Below are 14,584 nucleotides of genomic sequence, written 5' to 3'. Positions count from 1 at the left end.
CTTGGTTATTCTTTTCTCCCTGTCGGGCCCGTCCTTTATGCCCCGTAGAAAAAATCATTCCGAAAAACGATTGACGACTACGTGTACGGTTAAATGTCGCGAGCCTCCGCTGACGAATCGAGGCCGAAATCGCCGGTTTTTCGTCGGAAACGACGGCAATAATTTATCGTTCGGCCGCTCGAAAGATAAAGTGAAATGCAGCACGAGCGAAACGCGAGAGAAAGAAAAGTACGAATGGTATAGCGTGGGAGAGACCGGGACAGAGAACCGGAGACGGAGAGAAAGAGAGACGAAGGGGCAGAGACGATGGTTCTAAGCTACAACGGCTTTTATACTGTCCACGCATCTCTTCGACCGAACGGCTCTGGGAATTTACAGAGCCTCTCGAAAAAAATCTTTTTTCTCTAGTTCGATAGAGCTCGCCCCGATCGACATTTCTAGAGAGAAGTTTCTTTTTTCCGAGCCGCCGGCGAAATTCTCTGAAAATGGTGTAACGTTCGCCGATGGTCAATTCCATGTCGGTCGTCGAGCTCTCGTTTATTTTTGCATTTTAAGGCATTGAAGAAAAGAAAATGTTAAAAATAGGAAAAAGCGAGCGCTCGTACACAGGGTGAGTCGAAGAGAGGGCGGCCGACTCGGGGGAGGAACTGGGCAGAGGGAAAGATGCGCACAAAAACGCACTGACGAACGTACAATGAAGCAAAAAGGGATATCTAACATGCGAAGGCGAAGTAGAAGTCTGTAGGCGCGGGAAAAAGTTGCGCCGTAAGGTTCGGAATGATAATTCGACCGAATATACACAGTAGAGATGGATATCTTTAAAAAAATCAACTTATAATTCACCAATTATGGAAATGTTCGACGACTCGTTCGAAATTGTGGACCGGTATAAAAGATCGGTTCGTACGGAATATATAAGAATCGAAAATCGAATATTGTCTCAATTATACAATTAAATAAAGGGTTCGAATTCTAAGAAAATTTCAAGGGGCCACGTATCTTTTTTTTCAAAAACTATTCGCAAAACTTCGTCTTTTTCCCGTGTATCTTGAAAATCGTAATTGATATGAAAAATGATGAAATGAAAAGTAAACGTATGTTTCAATTTTGATAAAACTCCAGTTGTTCAGAATCTCCGTGAAAATCCTAAAGGCTGCTGTCGACGTTTTCTTGTCTGACTGATGAACCTACATCGAAAATTTTAAAAATACGTTTTCAACCCTCTCCGCTGTCACGTTTCCTATGCGAAACACGTATGTTATACTGGGTCACTCAGACCCAGTTTAGTTTTCAAACAAATGCCATTCAAAAACTAGCAATACTAGTGAGACCCAATTCGAAGATATAATTCGAACATTCTAGAACATCGTTTCCTTTATTAAAGCTCGATATTTTTCGCTTCCAAATATGTTGAATTAATTGTTAATTTCATTATTTTCATGACAAATATCACTTTTCTCGAAAAAAAAGCTGGTATAGAAACGAAATTGAAAGACGTAAGAATTAGACTTGTTACAGTAATTTTTCCCTAATTCGCGCTCAGATTGTGCACAAAAATGGAGAATTTGGACAGAGGAGATACAATTATTCGATTATTTTATAGTTACCGATTGTCAACAATTTAAAAAAAAACGAGACGCAAGGCTCGAACAATCGTATCTCCTCTTCCCAAATTGTCCATTTTTGTGCGCAATCTGAGCGCGAATTAGGGAGAAATTACTGTACTAAGACTGTAGGTCTTTCTACAGCATAAAAATTGTCCGCATTAATTGCAGAAAATTGGTATTAAATAAAAATATAGTTCTCCGTCTGCAGACTTTAATACGTTGGGAAGAACAGAAAAGCGCCTTTCAATTTGTGCAGAACAGTTTCTGTGCCAACCTCGGAAGAGATTAAAATGTTAATCTGCAACTTCGTTGCACCATACATATAAAAACGAAAACGTACATACGTAGCTATAAAAGAAATATTTCTTGCGGATTAAACCGTGCCGACTACAGGGCCAGACTGAATGCGACTGAATCTTCAAGCAGAACAGTTTCTATACGTATATGTATATTCGTGTCTGTTAGAGCCCTTATCTTTCGAGGATCGCGCTTTCACGCGAATTTGATTAAAACGACGGTACTTGTTGCACACCGTGTAAAACTTGAAATCATTAGAAAAATCAAAATCTCGTGCAGTTTGGAAAGACGCCGAAGCAAAAACAAACATAAAGCTCGCGAGGGTATTCAGGTAGTTTCCTACATTGAAGCGAATCCGCTTACTTGTTCGCCCTAGAGCACCCTGCTTTGTGATGAATGTCCGCTCTTCTCTTCCGCCCTCCGTTCTCCGCCCCCTGCCATCCCCCAACACTCCCCTCCGTCCTCCTACACTGCACCTAGCTGGTTCACTCCTTGGCTCGTGCTTTTGTCTCGAAGAATGTGCACAATGCCTCTACCATGGAGCCCAGGCCCAGGCCCAAGTCTTTCCTTGCTCCCATCTTTTTTTCTCTTTCGGCCGATTCGAGTTCCGTGACTCTGTGAAAAGGACTTAATCACATGCGGCACGAGGGATTTGTCCCTCCTCAGGTAGTCTTCGGATTTCTTTTCGTTCGACTATCTTAGCCCCCTTTTGAAGTAACGAAATTCTAACAGGTTCGTTTAACCCTCCGCGACCCCGCCTTACCTTTTCACGCAAAATTCTACTGGTCGAACTTGGACATCGATCGTGGGATAGTTAATTGAAGAATGAAATTCGGGTCTCGACGTTCGAAGAAAAAAGAATTTCATTAAGCTGTATAAACCTTCTCGAGTTGTTCGTAAACATAGTTTTTATTTCAGATAAATTAGAACGCGTTTCATAATTTATTCATTACAGGTGACATGACATGTGTCTTCCAGTTTATCCGAAGTAAAAAGTTCTAACGGGGCGCTCCTTTATGTGTAACTACTTGAACACAAATGTTCAATTGTACTGGAAAAATAGCTTGTACTTTTGATATTAGAAAACATCTTATCGCTTTGATTTCAGGTAAAATGATAATGAAACTCTTCCTTAAGATGTAATTAAAATTTCGAGTTATCTGGTCCGGCACTTTTTTTCTAACCATGCCGACCAGATGCTACAAGATTTTGCAAAAAGGATTGATTTATTTCACCAAAAGAAAAAGAAATTCCTTCACCGAGATGCCAACAAAAGCTGAGCAACTATGGGAAACATAGGGAAACCTTCCGAATCCTTATGTTCTGGGAAAATTCAATCCGAAAGGAGACGTGCGATTTTAATATTGTTCTACTATTGAAAATCTGTAAACAATTTCTACACGCCACTATATGTATAGACGCGAAGTTATTAAATTTCCACAATTCAATTTTAATTGTATTCAATAATCCGCGTATTAATTAAAAAGTATGCAACCACGAATCCAGCCTGTGTTGCGTGTACAATTTTATTATTGATCCTGCATGTATTTTAAATGGGACGTGTTGTTGAATTGTAGATGTTTCGGTCTAAGAATCAGAAGACCAATTAAGATATTCATGCGGGTACTCGAAACTTTATATCTAGCAGCATAATATTATATTCGCCTGGATACTTTCTCGATTATACCAACTGTTTTTTTATTGCTTCGAATTCCTAAGAGGTCGTTTTCATTGAGTGTCCCCTATCTTGAAGCGACTTTTTCAGGCTTTTTCACCGTCTCCTTATATCATTACCACCAAAAACTCTGACTGACTTTATAATGACATTTTTAATAAATCTACTTGTCTTCAATTTGTCGACATACGTTCCGTGGTTACATCCACCTTCGTAAACAAATCTTACTCATTTATAATGTTCGTTACATAAAAATATACGGTCATTCATATTTATTTATACGATACCGATCATAAACACAGCATTAAACTGCACGCATAATAGGCAAGCGTAATTAAGAATTTATGCATTTCATAAAATAATTGTAACTTGCTTTCTTTAAATTAAGATAATTTTGAACCACGGTTTGATAAAATACACGTCTTTGTAATCGGCTGTGCATGTGTACGAGAACGTACGGTGACAGAGTCGTTAGATCAAAGTACGTCAAAGTCGTGGGTATAATTAATTATAAAATGACTATGGTGAAAGTTTTCGCAGAGGAGCACTTACCTTATCAACACTTACCATAGTTCACGTCCCCCGAAACCCCTTTCCAGAGACCAAAGGGATGCAGACATTGGAGGGATACGAGAATAAATGAATGTATTTGAAAAACGTAACGTATTCTATATTTAACAAACATTTTTCTCATGTTAGATATTTACAATTACATTGTATGTGTGTATTCGCTAACACATTTGTCGTTAAATATTTACAATAGGTAATTACAAAGTCGTTTTTCTTCGTTGACTCCGCAACAAAATAGTTCGAACGGAACGCATGAACGATACTCGCTAAGTAATGTACACAATTTGTACGTTATGCGTTTAGTTTAAGTGCCTAGACGGCGAAGATGCGTAAGTCTGTTACTTTTTAACACGCTCGAGTATGTATGTATGTATGTATGTATATGTGTGGCATAACTTAGCTAAACAAAATTTCTTTAACGGAGAAAATTTTTGGTTCGGTTGCATGTTGCCAGTCTTCTTGCTCGCGTAAAAAAGAAAATCTGATGCACACGCGTGTACAGAGTGTCCTGTAAATAACATTAACGATCGACGTGCCATTTCTGACTAAACAACGGTTCATTCTGCATGTACCATTCACTCGTTCGATAAGCATTACATTTTACAGGACAGCCTGTATATATACGTATAGTTTTAGATATGCGTCAGTGACCTCTACTGAAAATTCTTAATCAAATATAAATAAAAACATGTCCCCGGTGCGTATATAACTTTTTACACGTTTACGCCATATAACATTCGATGTTCTTTTTCCCTTTCGCAAGCTACAATTTACATTTATTACGTATTTCAAGACAGTCGTCCGTGTACACACACATTTCGTGGGACTAATGAAACGTTAATAAACGTAATTAGCGTGACATCCTCGAAACGGAAGCGCTAGAAAACGTTTAGAATGAAAGAGCAGTGTTATAATTAGATTACTCGTGTCGTTGTCATTTTTGTTTTGATCGATGAGATGGTCGATTTTTGATTTCACTTTAATTTCCCCATAAATTCCATGTATTGCTATCATTCTTAGAAATGCGATTTTATTTTATACAATACGGAAATTCATTAAATTCTTTTATTGCGGTATGTGCGTATTTAGAATCAACTGACTTCGTTCATCGTATACTTGCTTATTTGTAGTCTTCTTCGTTCTATTAAAAATCAAATGAACTGGAAGTATTTCCAGATACCTACGAAAAATATTAAATTTATGATAATTAACCTGCCACTATCACTTTCCGAAAAAAAAGATATAACCGTAGATCGTCCTCTACAAATTTTTCGAATACTTTTTATTAATAATGTCATTGTCATTCATTATTAGAACAGCATAATCCTTTCCAACGCACTGACTTTTCTTCTGCGCTTTTATTTTGTTCATCTTAAACATTAATACACAGTATAAAACTTCTGGACAAGACAATGCCTTTCTGAATTGCAGGGAAAGAGATTTGGATAAGAGATTTAGATTTAGATTTAGATGAGATACAAATAGAGATCCCAGATGTGAGAGAGATGAAGAAGTGGTTGCAGAATAAAATGGGAAACAGATACAATGAATTCGTATAAAATTAATATTCAAAGTTGTAGTCTTTAGATTTTTCCATTTTAAGCCACGCGAAAGAAAAAATAATAGTTTCTTGAATACATTTCGAAGCAAAAAGAAGAACATTAACCCTCCGATTAAAGTACTTATAATGACATTATTACTGTACTAACATATTTCGTTACTGCCGTTAAAGACGAAATTGATTTGAGATAGACAATTGTCACCTAAAGCTGTTAGCAACTGTCACCTAAACCAAAAGTTCTTCTGAACTCAAATACGGTATGTCTGAAAAGACATTGTAAAAATGATTGTTCACAGATCATTTTCCGAGAATTCAAGTTTGAATTTTCTATTTATACTACATATGTATAAGGCATCAAAAGACATATTAGACCCTGAATTCTTCCATCTCTATTGGACAGACTGTCCAGTGCGTTGCACAGGACCTGAAATACACGCAATTACAAAAACGTTTGTAAGAACTAATACGTTTCACTTATCCAATTCAAATGTGATAATAAAATCTGTTACGTTAGAAATCCGTTAATAACCAAGAATAAACTTTACAAAAATATGAACTCCAATCCTTATCTGGAACTAATGACGAAGACATGACGAATCAACTGAAATGTTGATCACGCACGTATTTTTATTTTTAAATGCGTACTTTCATTGAATGTTTCGTAATTTGAAGAAAATATGCGTGTAATCGAGGTATACTCACCTTTCACTAGTTTACTACACGATTTTTGTAGCGAAAGCAATGTTCGCGATACGTACGTTAAATTTGGAAATAAGGAAAAGGAAAATCTTTGTTTAAAATGATTTTAAGAAAGTGCTTTTAGAAAAATAGTCATTTTTATTTACAAAATACTATCACAATTGCATGTGTGCACATATCCTTTTGATTTAAATTCTTGTCATTCTTGCACTATTATTTCTTTCTTTTTTTCAATGACTCATGAATGGTAATTGTAAAAAATAAACTTATCTCTGCAAATAACGAAATAATAAACAGAATATGCCTCGTACAAGTTTATTACAAGAGAAATTTGTTAATATTAAACAAATAAAAATGCTTCGTAATCCAAGCTGGGATAAATTTTATCGATACAGTGAGAGTACTTCGCGTTCAAGAAGATAGACGGAGTACCTTGAATGAGTTCCCTTGCTGTCACATTACAGAAAATGTTCTGTTCCGATCAGTATGGAGCATCTACAAATAGAAGATTTTATAGAAAGTATGGCACAAGATAGAAGTCTCTCATCGTTTCAAACGTTATCGTTCCGTAACGATAATGAAAATTATCTCTAACGATCTACAAACAGAGATACCTCTGATCTTTGCTATCAAAGTGGGCGAATGCTGTGAATAGCATTGAACTTGGTGTAGGATCGTTTGTAGTGTGACTGCAAGATACGGCACGTCCAAAATCTTAGTATTCTCGTTCAACTGTGCTGCTAACACGACGCTGATGCAGTTGGACCGAATAGTCGGTTACAAACCGGTAGTACGTTTAAACATTTAAACGAGACGAAATGGCAGCGCGTTCGTGTAAAATCGACGCCTTCGATTGAATTAAAAGAAAACCATATTAACGAACAAGTCTCTTGTTCGACGACGGGCTTGCGTGACGGGAATGAAAAACTCACGGTTGTTTTGTACGAGTATAAAAAGAATTGTATTAACAATATATTACAAACAGTTAACAAACATAGTTACATCTCGCTGCATCAGCGTCCAACGAGAGAACAGCGGGTGGATATCAAATTCTTAGAGCACGCGTGTCGAGTTTCTTGAGAATAACTGTAACGTTATTATAGCTGCATTAGGAAGGAATGCAGTTAACGCAGCTTCGAAATTTGAAATGAACAGGACATACGCAACGGAAAAAGTTACCCAAGAAAAATAAGAATTAGAGAGATGCAGCTCGGTGTGTGCTGTACTCTTTAGACCCGAAACGAACGCACCGGCGTGTGTGCCTCGTGCTCGTAAAAAATGGCTCCCAGGAAGAAAAAATGTCTTTTTAATTAAACAATACGTAATGAGAGCACCTCGTGTTAACAAAAACCAATTTCTTTCGCGAGACGTAATTAAAACTATACACAACAATTTTGAAACGAATGATCTCTATTTATTGCACTTTCGATCTTAATCAAAACAATGTTCCATAGAATGGCTTAAGTTGACTAACAAAAATATCGAGAAAAAAAAAGAAGAAAAGAAACAGCGAAGTACCGGGGTTACACTATCTTTGTTTCTCAACTGAAAATTTCCGCTTATCCAAAACAGATAACACAAACCTCAGTTCGTAAAAAGATACACTTAGACACAATAAAACGACGTAAAATAATATCGTTTAAAAATATTATTGTCTTATCTTTTCTATTCCCAACTTGGGCTCGAATCGTAGTCGAACAACTGAATCTTCCAGTCATAATGTCAAGAGCAACGCAGCTCGTTGCCTCCAATTTATCCCTTTGCCCGGCATTTTTGGCGGGATAGTTAAAATGGATACAAATAAACTGGCATCGAGAATTTAACGTTGCTCGGCACTATATCTCGCTCTAATTTAAACCTATGTGCTTTCTTCAACTCCTATTGTTTACAATATTGTTTCAATTCGCTATATATTCAATTGGGTAACGTACTTCAACTAAACTTTTTTGCTACCTCTCTCACGCGCGTCTTTCCCCGTCTTCTCACTCGATTCTCACTTGTCGTCTATCCTTATGCGTTTCTTTATGTATTCTCTCGATTCAAATACGTCTCCTGACATATAACTCGCATAAAACACAAACAAATGTACAACCGAGTCGCCTGTGTTGGGATAATAAAAATCAGTAACATCTCTTTCCGATTACAACATCGTATCAAAAAACTTACACTTACTCAAAGAAAAAGCGACGGTTTTCGTGCCGAATACAGTATTTACTCCAATGATACAGGCCGGTCGGGCATTACGGGGGGATGTGTGTTCTTCATGTAAAGAATGTTTCGCCACGGAACGGATCAGTGGGGGTGGGGGGGGCACTGTGTAACTTATAGAAAGTGTTCTATGTAGATTGATGTGCCGCGAACCGGGCATTGTGAGAGTAAATACTGTAGCATGAAGTAAAGCGTGATAGCAATCGAATCGCGACAAGACAAAAACGAAACGGACGATCACAATGGCTCTTCTTCCGTACTCTTTGGTGTAACATACAAAATAATTGTACAAAATAAACGTAGCTGTTCGATCGAATAATAAATTCAACAATATCGTTACAGAAGGCACGCGAATCGAAAGATCTGAGACCGGTGGCTCGCAAATTTCGAATCAGAACGGTAGTATCGATTTATTACGAATAATAAAAGCAAAAGGTTCACCTATATCTAAAACTTAACAGCGAATCTTCTCGAAATAAGTGTATGCGCGCGCGTAGACATAACATCTCGTACAGATATGTACATACGGGGTCAGTGAACCGATCAACAAGACAATTTTACTCACAAAAATAAGCCCCAAGTGGGCGAAACAAACACCAATTGCGCGCGACAAACAAACAAAACATTAAGTTTGCATTCGCTCGGAGCTGGTTATAGATTAACGTATAGTTTACTGTCTCGGCTGGAACTGAGCAATGTATTGTTAATGAACCGAAATTATTTGGACCTGCAATTCGAAGAACAATCAACTATGAAAATGACTAGTTGCGTCGAACATTTAACAAAATTGATATCCGAGTTTCCAAACGCTTCCATAAAATACTTTGTATTTGTCTTATACACGACTCGATCGTAATGCCAATCTGTTTATCTCGATACATCGATTAGTAACCAATCCTCAGGTGTAACACGATTAACATCCGCACTATTTTATAGCAACGAAATTTCAGCTGAGGAACTAATGCTTTTCCGAAGTGGAGTCGTCTTTTGCAGGTTCAAACTGGTACAGTTCCCGTGACAACATGGATGTCTTTCGTAGTAAGGATATTATCATACGCACGTAGATCCATCCATACATGTACGCGTCGTATACGCACGCACATACACGCATATTATATGCCTGCGCGCGCTCAGATTATTTTAAAGATATGTCTGATGAAAAAAAAAAGAACTTGCATGCGTATAATTCGAAATAATAAAACAATGCTTTGGCTAAATTGTCGCTTCGCTTAACAAAAGACAAAGGTTTCCAACGGAGTCGCTGGTACAATGAAATACAATAATGCGATCCTGATGAAAACTTGAAATGCAGTATTTTTTCGTGACGTATTTGATCGTTATCACGGTAGAACAGTGAGCTGATCTTTCTCCGTAATGACGATAAGACAAACAAGACACTAGCGGCTTGACGACACTCGCGAATATCTCTGAAAAATGTGTATTCTAGGTTTTGATCCCGGAAAAAAAGCATTGATGTATTCGATTGCACACGGTTGAACATGGTTTTCAAAATTCATTTGCAATTACCAAATATCGGCGAACGAATAAAGTCAAACAGGAACGAATTTGATCGATGTTGGTAAATCAAATTGAAATAGTTGAGCATTACCGTTTATTCTGAACTGTTTCGCAATTGTAAATGAGCTTAAAGTTTGTCCAGACTCGATCGGAGCATATAGAGACGATTCACCAATCATTGTATTATATTATCCATTGTCTTTTTTTCTTTTGTTTAATAAAATTAATGAAATCGTACACGGTATCCAGGATGGTTAGTCATTAAGGGTTGATTAGTGTTACGCTGTTTGCGCTAGATTGATACCACAGAAGGCGCGGTACCACGTCCGGTCTGACGTTAGATCAGTCTGTACCTCATTCATAGACGAAATATAGCTCTGTTAATCTAACGTTAAATATTACAGAGGAAATCTCAACACAAATAATTCAAAACAATATCTGATAACCGATACTCCGTTGCAATGCGAGTAACAACCATAACTATAGTAACGAAAACTCGTCGAAGTACTTTATGCACGTTTCCCAAGTGAAGTCGTTGCTGCAGACAGTTCGTCTAGATATTCAACTAGGATCGAGTCCAGATTTGGTGCGTGTATAGGAACCGTTTGAAAACATGAAAACTGAACAAGAACGAGCTTTTCTCGGTCAAAGGTTTTAACAGAATTATGACGGTAAAGAAGAAGAAGAAGAAGAAGAAGAAGAAGAAGAAGAAGTAGAAGAAGAAGGAGAAGGAGAAGGAGGAGAAGGAGAAGAAGAAGAAGTAGAAGAAGACGAAGAAGAAGAAGACGAAGTAGAAGAAGAAGAAGAAGAAGAAGAAGGAGAAGAAGGAGAAGAAAAGCAAGAAGAAAAAGGACGTCTCAACTAGTGGCACGGTTGACGCGTACGACATTACATCATTACCCTATATTACTCAGTAACAAGTGTATACGATGAGCGGAGGGTTGAATAGTTTAGAGATGGATTTCTGCAAAAAGTCATTTTCCCCTAGAAACTCTGACATTGAAGAATACAACACCTGAATCCGTTTTCTGAGCTTGCAACGATCGAGCAAAGGAAACAACAAAAATCGGAATTACAGAATGTCTACTAGATCTCTCTCAGGGTCGGCGTGGTCGCGCGACCACGGCGACGGCGACCAGAAGTACGCGGAACAGGAACGTTATGCGATCGCATCGCGAAGAAGATTGGAGCGTAGAAGGTGTTCCTTGGCCGAGAATCTTTGCAAAAGTGTCAAAAGTGACGGTTAGGAAAAAATCGGATACACCATCGAGCGAAAGAGCGAGGAAATACCTTGCTCGTTCACGAAGGACGCGAATACTGCTTAGAAAAAGCCATCACCGCACGTGCCATAGACCAAGATTCAACGTACTCAGCTGAGGCAGTTTCATAATTTTTTCGAGTCCGTTGGTACTTATCCTGGTGCATCCGTAAAGGTCGATGCATTTCAGGTGTTTCATGCTCTCCGCGATCGTGTAGAGCCCTTTGTCCGTTAGCCTACTACACTGACCGATGTTGAGCGTCTCCAAGTCGTGCAATGTCTGAGCGATCTTGCAGATCCCCTCGTCGCTGATTTGGCAGGCAGACAACGAGAGAGACTTCAAGTTAAAAAGTCCCTGGGAGATGTGAACAAGCGCCTGGTCGCTGATCTTGTCGCAGAACGACACGTCTAACGATGAAACCCGGCTGCCGCCTTCCGCGAGATAAGCCATCCCGACGTCCGAAATGTTGTCGCAGGATCGAAGATTCAGCTCTCTCAGGCTGGACATCTTGGCGAGGTGTTTGACCCCCGTGTCGCCTATACAGACGCAGAACGAAAGATTGATGTACTTCAGTGTGGTCAAGCCGGTGGATAAATGCCGGAGCGCCTCGTCGGTGACCCGTTGACAATCCTGAAGACTGAGATATTCCAGGGCGAAGTTGCCGCCAGCCGGGTTGAAGTCCACGATGCCGGCCAACTGTTCCATTAAAAAATTCGCTCCTGGTGTCTGGGGAAGAATACCGGCCACGTAAGCGATACCGTCGTTGCACACTTGCCAACAACTTCGTAAATCGAGTCTCTTTAGTTTCTTTAGGTACCACGATATGCACAACAGTCCATCGTTGGTAATGTTTCTGCAACCGCCGAGCTCCAGATGCTCGAGATTCTGCAAGTATTTCGATATCCAAGTTAGCGAAATGTCCGATACTTGTTTGCACAAGGACAAATTCAGTTCCGTCAGGGTAGTGTACTCCTGGGAAAAGGCTTTCATCAGGGCCAAGTCGTTGACGTTGTAACAGCCGGAGAGGTTCAGGGACTCCAAGTTCGGTACACCTTTCAAAACATCGCCCAGGCCTCTTCTCAGCGACAACACTTGGACCCTTTTCACCCCCCTCTTGACCAGACTAGCGAACAACGCCGGTGCCTGTTTCCTTAGATGCAATTTCGCCTCGACTCCGCGCCAGACGGACCTGTGATACGCCGCGTCCCTCCACGCGACGCACACTTGTGCCGCGCGTCCTTTGTCCCTAACCTCCAGATAGCTGAAAATCAGGGCCAGAATTTCGGGATAGAGGCACGAAATGTGGGTACTGGCCGCGATGCTCTCGCGATTCGCCTGAGACTGTTGTCTCGAGAGACCTTGCGCGTACGCTGGCAAGCTCGGTGTGCCGCTAGTATAATGCGCCGCGTTACTCGTGTTGTAAAGAATTGCCTGGCTCTGCGATGTCGGGATCGCCAGGTGCGGCTGATGTAATTGATAATAGTGTCCCGAACGATGAAGCAACGTCGTGCCTCGGTTCGCCGTTAACGCCGGAAGTTCCGTCATCAACAGATGACTTTCCTCCATATTGTCCAGTGTATGTGTACATAGACGCGGAGTCACACATATACACGGGGTCTTACACTTGTCCGACTTTGGGACGAATTCCCCTTTCCGTTTCTGTTCGTCTCCTCTCTCTCTCTCTCTCTCTCTCTCTCTCCCGCCCTCCCTCCTTTCTTCTTTATTCTTGCCTGGTAGGTTTTTTCTTCCGTCTCTTTCTTTCCGCTTTCCTCCTTATTCGATAATCTCGAATAGTACGTAATACATGCTCCAATCGAACGAACCCTTCCGTGGATATATTAATTCGAAGTTGACGCGCATCAGTCAGCTCACTGTTGCTTCGATCATGTCGATGCATCGATGAAAACGGCTTTGTGTCTTCGACGAATGTAATATATCTTGAATATTAGAGAAAGAGGGATAGAAATAGAAAAAGGAAGAGGGTATATCGGTCGTTTTGCAGTTTACGCAAACATCGCGTCGCACATGGAACACCAGCAGCGTATTTTTTTAATTCGCGTTTCTCTTCTTTTACACGTTTTTCGTTCTGTCTTTGTTCTTTTCTGGGTTTCCTTGTTCCCTCGCTCGCTCGTCGACTCGCTTCCTCGCTGTCTCCCCACCCTCCGCCTTCCTCACACCCCCTTCTCTTCGTCGTCTCTTTCTATATACGTACAGATATGTGTATACATTCATGTACGGTACATAGACACGCGCGCGCGCGCGCGCGCGTCTTCCTCTGTGTGCACAAGTACTTTTTTCCTTCTCTTTCTCTGCTTGTTACCGCCCCACCTCGTCCTCTCACTATACCGATCTTTCTCTCGCCCACCACGGTCAGTTTCTTCTACACTATCCCGATCGTTGCCACACTGAACACCTCTTTTTAGACACGCACATCGCTGTTAGGTTCCCTTTGTTTAACGAACCGACGAAAATTCCAGCGAATTCCTACTACCAACGAACTCAAGTCTTTCCCATTGGATTCTACGATTCTTATCCTGAACGGTGTGAAACGTGTCGTAGAAGCACTCGCGCGACCAGCTTCAAACCGACATGTCGGGAAAACATGAACCGGTGCGCTGCCAGCCGCGAACTGTTGTTCTAGTTGCCCAAACTCAGATGTCGTGTCGTCGTTCTGTAATACAGGCGGAGCATACTCGCTCCCAGAGTCCCGCTCATTGGCTATCTACGCGCGACCACGCGTCACGTGACTATGCCGGCGAATATCGATTCGGGTTGCGCTGCGGCGGCATTTTTAAGTTTTCGTCGAAAAGAGGGGGTATGGGATTCGCGTACTGTGAACCACGTTGCGTCCACACCACCGTTCCTTCAATTTTCCTTCAAGTAGCACATATTCCCTTTTCCAAATTTCCTTTTAATCCTTTATTTTACATCTTTCTATCCCGTTTTTCTAATAGTTTCTATTCTCGATTATCTCGATGCGATGTTAGATTTTTTTTAGAGAAAACATTGCGTCCGAAAGACATTTCATTTTATTCTTAAGGATAAGTAAAATGTACCGTATATAATGAAAAGTATGTCGAATTGAGATCTTTTCGGAAATATTCACTGAAATTTTTTGTTGTACCTAAGAAAAATTCAAAACAAGTGTTTATGCATAGTTGTACTTCAGCTTGCAATACAGGTTGCGTGT

At 40.1% G+C, this 14,584-nt stretch overlaps 1 protein-coding gene across 1 annotated transcript; it reads right to left on the bottom strand.

The window, feature by feature from the left end:
• Window positions 1-4,227: 4,227 nt before the first annotated feature.
• On the bottom strand, window positions 4,228-14,049 carry Ppa (F-box and leucine rich repeat protein partner of paired). Its single transcript, XM_033468600.2, has one exon. The coding sequence runs from the start codon at window positions 12,958-12,960 to the stop codon at window positions 11,470-11,472; it is 1,491 nt and encodes a 496-aa protein (XP_033324491.1). The 5' UTR covers window positions 12,961-14,049; the 3' UTR covers window positions 4,228-11,469.
• Between the last annotated feature and the right edge of the window lie 535 nt (window positions 14,050-14,584).

This window comes from Megalopta genalis, chromosome 2 (assembly GCF_051020955.1).
Source record: "Megalopta genalis isolate 19385.01 chromosome 2, iyMegGena1_principal, whole genome shotgun sequence".
NCBI lineage: Eukaryota > Metazoa > Arthropoda > Insecta > Hymenoptera > Halictidae > Megalopta > Megalopta genalis.
Note: the sequence above shows the minus strand (reverse complement) of the source record. Positions and strands in the feature narration are given on the sequence as shown.

Bases quoted from the DNA above. Each gene is read 5' to 3' on its own strand.
- Ppa (XM_033468600.2), bottom strand. From the start codon at position 12,960: ATGGAGGAAAGTCATCTGTTGATGACGGAACTTCCGGCGTTAACGGCG.